Source organism: Scyliorhinus canicula, chromosome 6 (assembly GCF_902713615.1).
Source record: "Scyliorhinus canicula chromosome 6, sScyCan1.1, whole genome shotgun sequence".
Taxonomy (NCBI): domain Eukaryota; kingdom Metazoa; phylum Chordata; class Chondrichthyes; order Carcharhiniformes; family Scyliorhinidae; genus Scyliorhinus; species Scyliorhinus canicula.
In genome coordinates this window covers 39,048,702-39,060,742 of record NC_052151.1, presented here as the reverse complement: position 1 = coordinate 39,060,742, position 12,041 = coordinate 39,048,702, and the positions used below count along the sequence as shown (strand labels likewise).

At 44.5% G+C, this 12,041-nt stretch overlaps 1 protein-coding gene across 1 annotated transcript in view; it reads left to right on the top strand.

Moving 5' to 3' along the window:
* The window catches only part of LOC119967914 (coiled-coil domain-containing protein 162-like), a 208,669-nt gene that overhangs the window by 180,862 nt on the left and 15,766 nt on the right, over nt 1-12,041 (top strand). Inside the window, exon 31 of the mRNA XM_038801010.1 lies at nt 4,188-4,253. Coding sequence (XP_038656938.1) covers nt 4,188-4,253 — 66 coding nt within the window. The remainder of the gene's footprint in view (nt 1-4,187; nt 4,254-12,041) is intronic.

Sequence of the window (12,041 nt, the reverse complement as noted above, 5' to 3'; positions counted from 1 at the left end):
GTTCAACGGTTATCCTATCCTCTGATGCATAGCTCTGATTCCCATCCCTCTGCCAAACCCTCCCGAAGAGCTCTGGCAAACCTCTCGCCCAGGATATTGGTGTCCCTCCAGTTTAGGTCTGCCACATTAAACATTCATTCCCTCCACCACTGGCGTACCATGACAGCAGATGTGTGCCATCTTTAAGATGCACCAAGGCAGCTTCAACAGCATCTTCCAATCCTGCAACCTCTACCAGCTAGAAGAACAAGGACATCACTATGACTTGGAAAAATATCACTGTTCCCTTACTCATAGAGGTTACAAGCCTGGAATTCCCTAAACAGCAAGCTGGTGTACCTACACCACAAAGACTACAGCAGTTCAAAGAAGACAGCTCACCAGCACCTTCTCAAGGGGAATTAGGGATGGGTAATAAATGTTTACATCCCTTAAATGAAGTAAAAAAGAAAAAGCAGTGCTCCAGGAAGGTGAAAGCAAATGTCTCAACAACAACTAATTTGGAGAATGGAATTCATGAGAGCAAGGCAGTCATCATACCTTTGTATTCTTCCACTAATGAGTAATGAACCAAGGGTGTCCTGGGATGCCCACTAAACATAATTGGTTTTCAGGACATTGTGGAAGTCCAAACCAAAGGATTCTTAACTGCTGGAGAGAGAGTTGGTAAGTGTTTTCTCATCATGAATAGTTTGTTAGTTTCCCACCTAAAAAAAATGAATTGACCCGCAAAAATATGTTTGGTTTCACAACAACCAGGCTCTGTTCCTTCATATGGTTATTAGCAATGGCCTTTATCTGAACTTTAACGGTCACAAACAGCCTGTTGTAAATTGTAATATAACTGCAGCATTCAAACGAAATTCAGTTGTTTTCAAGTCAAATGCAAATGTACTGAAGAAGGAGTCTTTAATTTTAGATGAGAAAAAGATGATCTGGTTTCCCGCTGTACGCATCACAGTTACAGAAAAGGCTTTAAAGATTTCAAAGCCGAGCCATACCTCTTCCTCTTTGATCTGTACTAATACAAAGGAAGATCAGGAGATGGTGTTCACATTTAATCAAAACAAACGCACAACGAACCACTTCTTCCTGTGAAAGGCCCATCAATCAAGATAGGTTTTTATAGTCCTAAAGGGTTGCCTATTGAGAAGCAGCACCTATTTCTTCAGAACACCGCCAGATCTTGTAGGAGGGAGCTGCTGATTGAACAATTGCAAAGACCACGTATGGAAGCACAAGGAATTGATGGCCTGGTGGTCGATATTAATTATTTCTAATAGTTGAGTCGACTTTCTATTTAGCAACATTTGGTTAGCAAACCACATAGGATTACCAGGCTGGTGGTGCCATGGGGGAGTGCCAGAGTATCACCCTGCCCTGTCCCCGATCAACCAGGGGTCTCCGATGGCCTACGAGATACCCCAAGATGCCGTAATGCCTGGTTCACGTTTGGGCCCTGGGGAGATCTTGCAGGTGCAGCCATAGAGGCCTGGGGTGAATCCAACATCTGTATAGAGACGTTAGATTCATTTAAATATGCAGATCTGGATCTCGCCCAGATTGCACCGGGCGGAGGCAGTCGTATGATTCACGATCGGCCCGATGCCTGGCGCTGAGTCACGTGATTCACCCGTTGAGCAAATTGGGAGTCGTTGAATCACGGCCATGATCTTTTGCCCCACGAGAGGAGTTTGCGAAGACACCTCGCAGTAAAGAAAAGAATCTGAAGGTTACCTTGACATTCTAAAAAGTTGTGGGAACAATGAGCAGTTTTTGCAGAGGAGAACAGGACCCGATATTGTTTCCAGCAAGACTTGGCCATGAACGGCTGAACTAGTTATGATCATTTTTTGTTGCTGAGAGTATTTCATCTGTGTGGTTTTGGTGGGGTGAGCTAAAGTTCCAAGTGAGAAGAAAGAAGAAATTGAGAAGGGAAAACATCTCTGGCTGCTCCCATCCCCATAGAATCATAGAATTTCTGCAGTGCAGAAGGAGGCCATTCGGCCCATCATGTCTACACAACCCTCCAAACGAGCACCCTACCGAGGCCCATTCCCCCACCTAATCCCCATAACCCCATAATGCATCCTTGGACATGAAAGTGGTAATTTATCATGGCCAATCCACCTAACAGCACGTCTTTAGACTGTGGGAGGAAACTGGAGCATGCAGAGGAAACCCACGCAGACACAGGGAGAATATACAAACTCCTGAGGCTGGAATGGAAACCGGGGCATTGGCACTGAGGCAGCACTGCTAACCACTGTGCCACCGCGCCGCCCTCTAAATCCTGACTGGCACCATCTCAGGGAGGGGAACAGCTACCTCGCTATCCGTGAACTGCCTTTCATTTCTTAGCTGAAGCGGAAGTCAACATCTTGACCTCTGAACCCCCTCCCAGTACCTTGAGGCTGGATATTTGCCAACAGGGTGGATATTTAACCTGCTGCCCCTGGGTGGGAGAGCAAGAGTTCCTAGACACTGCCATTCACTTTACCCTCAGAAAAGAACCATATCCTAATGAAGTGGTCACCTGAATGCTCAATCTCAGTTTTCTAATGCATTCTCTGGATATGGCATCACTGCCATTTATTGCCCATTTCTAGTTGCCCAGGTTCAATGCAATAAGTGGATATTTTGTAACTTCGGAAGGCAGTTAAAAGTCAACCGCATCGATGGGAGATTGAGATCTTGTATAACTCAAACCAGAAAGAAATGACAGACTTTTACGACTACTTTTGTGTTCACTTCCGCTGTGGTACAGGTTTTCTTACTGCCAAATTTTAATCTTTAACTGAATTAAAATCCTCAAACTGACAGTGTGATTTGAACTCTGACCTTTGGTTCAGGCCTTCACATTACCCATCTGGTAACACAGCCGCTGCACTATCACAGCCATTAACCTCTTTGCAAAGCTCAAAAACCAAGGGAGGGAGTCTCCGTCGGCCCACGCCGGAATCGGGAAACGCGATTAGGTGGAGAATCTGTTCCGACGCCAAAATCGTGGAGGGTGTAGGTTTCAGGCCAAATAGCAATTCTCTGTCACCTCAACAGTGGTGCCAATGCGTTCCAGAATGCACGTACAATGAACGCCATTGGCAAATCGTTAGCAGGTCTGACCAAGGTATTCGCCAGAGCATCTGCAATCCTCTGCCTCCACTGGGGCGAATCCCTGATTGCGAGGTTCACCTGCTCGTTTAAAAATCATGAAACAGGCGCCACGGTTGCTGAGGGAGAGAGAGAGAGGGGGTGCAGAAAGTCTCCAACATCGCCATAGTGCACTGACAGCTGTATTGCTGACTGGGGGGCTTCTGCCAGGGCCGGGGGGAGAAGCGGGGGGGGGGATGGCCCTCTGGCCCCAGCCGACCCATCAGCGGGACAAGCTTGCTTCTGTGCAACCAGTGCCATCTTGTTGGCTGAGTGTGTGTGGGGAGTGAAGTGTGTATGTGCTGCTGCAGCTTGTTAGCCTCCGAAGTGTATCATAGAATTTGTATCATAGAATTTACAGTGCAGAAGGAGGCCATTCGGCCCATCGAGTCTGCACCGGCTCTTGGAAAGAGCACCCTATCTAAGGTCAACACCGCCACCCTATCCCCATAACCCCACCCAACACTAAGGGCAATTTTGGACACTAAGGACAATTTATCAAGGCCAATCCACCTAACCTGTACATCTTTGGACTGTGGGAGGAAACCAGAGCACCCGGAGGAAACCCACGCACACACGGGGAGGATGTGCAGACTCCACACAGACAGTGCAGTAAATCGCAAATCCGGTGAATCCCACATCGTTTCTCATTGGCATCGATTGTGTTTCACGTGGCACTGGTGCTAGCCCCTCAATGGACGCTGAATCGGCAGTTTTGCTGTGGCGGAAGTCCATGAATCCTGCACTGGCGTCAGCACTTGGTCTCAGGAACAGAGAATTGCGCCACATTACTTTTGCTTTTATTTTATTTCCTTTTGGATTTCAATGAAACGACTATGTTAACCATCAAGCACAGACTTAAAACCCACAACTTGATTTACAAACCCGAGAGAGAGCTGGCGTAAATGAGCCAACGATGAAAATAGAAATTTGCCAGACACATGCTCCTCCCTTGAAATAATGATGAGCATGAATACACAGCACACTCCCATCACTCAGATTCCTAATATCTCCTACTTTTTGAAAAATCTCTATAGGTACCTTGAAGAAATCACCGTCATCGCTGTGTCGCAGCGCAAGCAGCTTCAGAAGTTTTTTACCAGGTATTGACATTGATAAATAAATTGTTGCCTAAAATCTTTTGGTCAAGTATATATATCCCCTTATGTGGCGATATATACTTTAACTGTTTTGCCATCCACTCGTAACCAGCCTTCCTCTTCCCCATCCTGCGGCCAGAGCTGACATGAAGGTGATCGTTCATTTTTTTCTTTGTCGGTGAGCAGCTTTTTCTTCCTGATGACTACAATAACAACTTGTATTTAAGCAGCACGTTTAATGAAGTAAAATGTGCCAAGACACTGAACAGAAGTTGAATAAACCATTATTGTGCACTTGATCAGAGGTAGATTTTAAGTCCGAGAGTCAGGCAGAGTCACAGCATCTTTACTATAGCACAGGGGTCCATTGAGTCCATGCTGGCTCTCCATCGAGCAACCCAGTCAGCTCCATCCCCTGCTTCAATCCTGTAGATAAACTGTTCTTATCTCTCTGTCTCTGTGTGGGATTTTTCTGTGATCACCTGATACTAGGCAACAACAGGTTTTTCTACTTTCTGTGTTTATTTTAACTTCACTAAACTACTAACCACTTGGTAACCCATCTCTTCACTTCAAGGGTCGTAAAACCTCATTAAAAATGCATGCATGCGACTTCCGGTGACGGCCATGGAGAAATCAACCCCCCTTCCCCCCGCCCAGTCTTTTTCCCAAAACCTGTTAGGAAATGGAAACTGTTTTTCTTGCTCCACCTTATCTAAACCTATCAACCTTGTACTCCTCAATCCCCCATTAATCTATGGAGACCAAATCCCAATTTTCCTAACCTAATTTTGTAGGAAAACTCCCCCTGATCCCTGGAATCATTCTGGTAAATCTTCTGAATCCTCTCAAAGGCTCTCAGATCCTGCCGCAAGTGAACACAATACTGATCATCCCAGCTGATGTTATTACTAGACAAGTCAGATCCCAGGCTGGAACCTTGATAGATCATGCTTTTTTAAAAACTGTGGAGGTTATTTACTGAATAGATTCACAGGAGTCTGCTGTGGGCTTTTTACAAAACGATAAAACATTTATTAAATAGGAAACATTAACTATATTACACAAGACAACAAAAAGGTTGGAAAGATTTCAATCCAGAAACCAAGGAAAAATTATTCAAACTCATGCTATCCTTTTTATCCCAGCAATAAGACCATAAGACATAGGAGTAGAATTGGGCCACTCGGCCCATCGTGCCTGCTCCGCCATTCAATCATGACTAATACTTTTCTCATCCACATTCACCTGCCTTTTCCCCATAAACCCTGATCCCCTTATTAATCAAGAACCTATCTATCTCTGTCTTAAAAACACACCGTGATTTGGCCTCCACAGCCATCTGCAGCAAAGAGTTCCACAGATTCACCACCCGCTGGCTGAAGAAATTCCTCCTCATCTCTGTTTTAAAGGATCGTCCCTTTAGTCTGAGATTGTGCCCTCTGGTTCTAGTTTCTCCTACAAGTGGAAACATCCTCTCCACGTCCACTCTATCCACTCACATCCTCTCCACGTCCACTCTAATGGGGCCTCACGGTAGCATGGTGGTTAGCATCAATGCTTCACAGCTCCAGGGTCCCAGGTTCGATTCCCGGCTGGGTCACTGTCTGTGTGGAGTCTGCACGTCCTCCCCGTGTGTGCGTGGGTTTCCTCCGGGTGCTCCGGTTTCCTCCCACAGTCCAAAGATGTGCGGGTTAGGTGGATTGGCCATGCTAAAATTTCCCGTAGTGTAAGGTTAATGGGGGGATTGTTGGGATACGCGTTACGTGGGTTTAAGCGGGGTGATCATTGCTCGGCACAACATCGAGGGCCGAAGGGCCTGTTCTGTGCTGTACTGTTCTATGTTCTATGTTCTATGTTCTATGTTCTATGTTCTATCCAGGCCTCAACTGTTCCTCATTCAACAAGTTCTTCATTCCAGGGATCATTCTTGTGAACCTCCTCTGGACCCTTTCCAAGGCCAGCACATCCTTCCTTAGATACCAGGACCAAAACTGCTCACAATACTCCAAATGGGGTCTGACCAGAGCTTTATACAGCCTCTGAAGTACATCCCTGCTCTTGTATTCTAGCCCTCTCAACATGAATGCTAATTTTGCATTTGCCTCCCTAACTGCCGACTGAACCTGCACGTTAACCTTAAGAGAATCGTGAACAAGGACTCCCAAGTCCCTTTGTGCTTCTGATTTCCTAAGCATTTCCCCATTTAGAAAATAGTCTATGCCTAATTCCTCCTTCCAAAGTGCATTACCTCACACTTTTCTTTCCACATTGTATTCCATCTGCCACTTCTTTGCCCACTGGCCTAGCTTGTCCAAGTCCTTCTGCAGCCCCCCTGCTTCCTCAATACTACCTGTCCCTCTCCAGATCTTTGTATAATCTGCAAACTTAGCAACCGTGCCTTCAGTTCCTTCTTCCAGATCATTAATGTATATTGTGCAAAGTTGTGGTCCCAGCACAGACCCCTGAGGCACACCATTAGTCATCGGCTGCCATCCTGATAAAGACCCCTTTATCCCCACTCTCTGCCTTCTGCCAGTCAGCCAATCCTCTGTCCATGCCAGGATCTTACCCTTAACACCATGTGCTCTTAACTTATTTAACAGTCTCCTATGCGGCACCTTGTCAAAGGCCTTCTGGAAATCCAAATAAAGCATGTCCACTGGTTCTCCTTTGTCTAACTTCCTTGTTACCTCCTCAAAGAACTCGAACAGATTTGTCAGACATGACCTCCCCTTGATGAAGCTTCTGATTTCCTAAGCATTTCCCCATTTAGAAAATAGTCTATGCCTAATTCCTCCTTCCAAAGTGCATTATCTCACACTTTTCTTTCCACATTATATTCCATCTGCCACTTCTTTGCCCACTGGCCTAGCTTGTCCAAGTCCTTCTGCAGCCCCCCTGCTTCCTCAATACTACCTGACTCAGTCCTATTTTATCATGCAATCCATCTTTAATAATGGACTCAAAAATCTCACCAATGACCAAAGTCAGACTAACCGGCCTATAATTCCCCATATTCTGCCTCCCTCCCTTCTTAAACAGGCCTGTTACATTAGCCACTTTCCTGTCCTCTGGGACCCTCCCTGCCTCCAGTGATTCCTGAATAATCACTCCCAATGCCTCCACAATCTCCTCAGCAATATCCTTATAGACTTAACACTCCAGTGAACAGGTACCTCTATTTCCAAACCAATGGTAGAGCTGGTTAAGTTGCAAAGAGGTTTATTTTCTGAAGATTCACGAGACGTTCTTCCACAATTAGTATCTCCCTTGAGATCTAGAAAACTCACTCTAAATTACAAGTCCCTTAAATTTATTTCATTAACAGTCTGGCATCATTTTCAGCTAGAGAGTCCTGGACCATTCTTTCTTCAGTCTATGGTATAACCATGACATCTGAAACTAAAACTACTTTTCTTATCTCTCGGTCTCTGTGTGGGACTTTTCGCTGATCATCTGATACGAGGCAACAGCAGGTTTTTCTACTTCCTGTGATTACTTTAATTTCCCCAAACTACTAACCCCTTGGTAACCCATCTCTTCACTTCAAGAGTCATAAAACCTCATTAAAAATACATGCATACAAACAGGGATTGGCTCCACCTCGAAAAATACACTAAAATGAACCCAAACTCAGGTTTCACCTTTCTTAACACGCAAATAAAACTATATAAATTAAACTTAAAGCTGTATCTTGTTCCTAACACTCAAAAAATATTCTTGTTGTGGCCGAACCTGAGCTTGACAGAGGTTCAGCACAACTTTCAACTCAGTCTGTGGGATTTACCAATCCCACCCACTGGTGGGGTTTACCAGTGCCATTGAAGTCAAAGGACCTTTGGCTTGCTCACTGTATCTGCTCTGGTAGGGCTGGAAAATCACAACCAACGCCTCTATTACTGAAGTCCAAGATCCCATAAGCTTTTCTAACTACTTTTTCAATATGTCCTGTCCTCTTCAAAGATCTATGCACATGAATCCCATGGTCCCCCGTCCCTATATACCCTTTGGAACTGTGCCGTTAAGTCGGTTTTGCCTCCCCTTAACCCTAATGCCAAAATGCATTACCGCATCCTTTGTTAAATTCCATTTTTCACTTTTTCAGTTGCCCATTCTGCTTGTTTTCCGTGACCTAATGCAATTAATTGGTATTGTCCACACCATCTATCGCACCTCAAAGTTTGGTAGCAGCAGCAAACTTAGAAATTTTACTCTGTTTCCAATATCTTGGCCATATATATCAATAAAAACTGTTGTCCTCACAATGAACTTGGGGGACACCACTGCCTGCTACCCTCCAATCTGAAAAAGCACCATTTCTTGCCACTTGCTGCTTTCTGTCCTTAAGGAAATTTCCGATCGACGCGGTCGCTGACTCTTCTATCTTCAATTTTGTTAACCAGAATGATATTTGAAAAATTCCTGAGCTGAAGGCACAGCCACCAATGGAGGAATGATTAAAAACTGTTCAAACTTCCTTTCACTCACTTTTCTCCCTGTAACTTTCCAGAATGAGGTGATTCAGAATGACACCACTGTGTTACAATTCTCATGCTTATGATCAAACCCTTCCCTTCCAACCCCCCCCCCCCCCCCCCCCCCACCCCACCTCGCCCCGGGTTGCTGCTGCTATTGACCAAGATACCTATCTTTGAATCAGAAAGTCCAGAAAAGGCTGCCACCGTTTATAGAACCCTTCTGCACTGTAAAGTCTATGATTCTATAAAGAGAATTGATGAAATGGCGCTGGGACCAGAGAGGAAACTTATAGATGATCAAAAGGTGACAGAGGGATTTAATAAATATTTTACAACAACTTTACTGGAGGGACTGTCAATGATGAGGTTAATCCTTAAATGATAAGACCAAGCTAAGTGATATTATGATGGCTTAGAGACAGCATTTAGCTATCACTGTTAGTTAGCTTAAAGGAAGACAAAATATCAGGATCCAACCGAATATATCCAAGGATCCAGAGAGAGAAAATTGCCAAGGCCCTAACAATTGTATTTCAAGAATTTGTTGAGCAGTCAATAGAGTGTCCTTTTTAAAATAATTATGTCTAACCAAAGATTAGTTTAAAGTCCATGATGGTGAAATTTTGAAGTCTAATTATGGATGAAATTACCATGTAGGTGGATAAAAAATAGTTTAAAATAGTAATGGATTTCAAACGGTGAATTGTGCTTGGCAAACCTTTTAAAGTTCTTCAAGGAGCTTACAGGCATCATGATCAGAAACCATGTATGTACCTTGCACGGTGTTTAAGAACTTATTAAGGGGAGATTACTAGACAAAATTAAATCATGAATTTGAAAATTGATTTAAAGAGAGAAAACACTAAAAGTTGAGGGTGATGCGTTGGAAGTACCTCACAGGCTTCAGTTCTTTTTAAAAATTTTTATAAATTTAGAGTACCAATTTTTTTCCAATTAAGGGGCAATTTAGCGTGGCCAATCCACCTGGCCTGCACATCTTCGGGTTGTGGAGGTCAAGCCTACGCAGACACGGGGAGAATGTGCAAACTCCAGACAAACAGTGACCGGAGCTGGGATTGATCCCGGGTCCTCAGCACCGTGAGGCAGCAGTGCTAACCACAGGTTTCAGTTCTGAGGCGACTTCTGTTCATTCTCCAACCGTGGTGGGGAACCAGGGGCCACAAGCGGCCCATCTGGGTTCTGAATGCGGCCCATGAGACATTTTGTGGACCGTCACCCATGTGCAGGGTTGCCACATTCCGGTAGTTTTTTTTCGGCGTGACTGTAAAGCAAGATCAAGTGAAGTAAGGTGCATGCTGGTTGCTCACAGCATTAACTGCGAGCTGTGTGTTTCCTCTGTGTCCAAAACGTAAATATTTATTTTGTTTCTACTATTTGAAGTTGATGACAGTTCTATCAATATATATGACTCACTATGAAATATTCAATGCATATTAAATGTGTTTAATCTTATTCACGGGGTCATTGTTAGTGAGCAAGTCTGATTTCAAACGTACAGTCCACTGAGATGAAGGAGGGCAACTCATGCGGCCCAATCGCCAGCCTGGGGTGCCCATCACTGTTTTACAACAACGTTTAGGATCCAGGCCCAAATGGAGTGCAAATGATACTAAAATAGGTGGCATAGTTACAAAACCAAAGGAAGCTGCAAGGAGGTATTGATCAGAGAGGGGAATAGGTTAAAAAGTGGCAAATGGAATTCACTTAGTTCTAATTAAAGATAAATAGGTGGCTCAGTGCTGGGAACAAATGAACTTGCAGGTTTTTACTATCAGGACATTATAGGCAGAGCCTCAAATTGTTATATTATTGGCAAAGGTTATGAAATTCTAGTTTTTATTAGGAGCATTGAATGCAAAAGAAATAGTGATAACTCGATTTTTCGTCAGTATTCACTCAAGAAAAAGATAATATTGTGGAGGAGAATGCTGAGACCCAGGCTATTAGAATAGATGGCATTGAGGTGCGTAGGGAAGAAGTGTTGGCAATTCTGGACAAGGTGAAAATAGATAAGTCCCCGGGGCCGGATGGGATTTATCCTAGGATTCTCTGGGAAGCCAGGGAAGAGATTGCTGAGCCTTTGGCTTTGATTTTTAGGTCATCATTGGCTACAGGAATAGTGCCAGAGGACTGGAGGATAGCAAATGTGGTCCCTTTGTTCAAGAAGGGGAGTAGAGATAACCCCGGTAACTATAGGCCGGTGAGCCTAACGTCTGTGGTGGGTAAGGTCTTGGAGAGGATTATAAAAGATACGATTTATAATCATCTAGATAGGAATAATATGATTAGGGATAGTCAGCATGGTTTTGTGAAGGGTAGGTCATGCCTCACAAACCTTATCGAGTTCTTTGAGAAGGTGACTGAACAGGTAGACGAGGGTAGAGCAGTTGATGTGGTGTATATGGATTTCAGTAAAGCGTTTGATAAGGTGCCCCACGGTCGGCTATTGCAGAAAATACGGAGGCTGGGGATTGAGGGTGATTTAGAGATGTGGATCAGAAATTGGCTAGTTGAAAGAAGACAGAGAGTGGTAGTTGATGGGAAATGTTCAGAATGGAGTTCAGTTACGAGTGGCGTACCACAAGGATCTGTTCTGGGGCCGTTGCTGTTTGTCATTTTTATAAATGACCTAGAGGAGGGCGCAGAAGGATGGGTGAGTAAATTTGCAGACGACACTAAAGTCGGTGGAGTTGTAGACAGTGTGGAAGGATGTTGCAGGTTACAGAGTGACATAGATAAGCTGCAGAGCTGGGCTGAGAGGTGGCAAATGAAGTTTAATGTGGAGAAGTGTGAGGTGATTCACTTTGGAAAGAATAACAGGAATGCGGAATATTTGGCTAATGGTAAAATTCTTGGTAGTGTGGATGAGCAGAGGGATCTCGGTGTCCATGTACATAGATCCCTGAAAGTTGCCACCCAGGTTGATAGGGTTGTGAAGAAGGCCTATGGTGTGTTGGCCTTTATTGGTAGAGGGATTGAGTTCCGGAGCCATGAGGTCATGTTGCAGTTGTACAAAACTCTAGTACGGCCGCATTTGGAGTATTGCGTACAGTTCTGGTCGCCTCATTATAGGAAGGACGTGGAAGCCTTGGAACGGGTGCAGAGGAGATTTACCAGGATGTTGCCTGGTATGGAGGGAAAATCTTATGAGGAAAGGCTGATGGACTTGAGGTTGTTTTCGTTAGAGAGAAGAAGGTTAAGAGGTGACTTAATAGAGGCATACAAAATGATCAGAGGGTTAGATAGGGTGGACAGCGAGAGCCTTCTCCCGCGGATGGAGGTGGCTAGC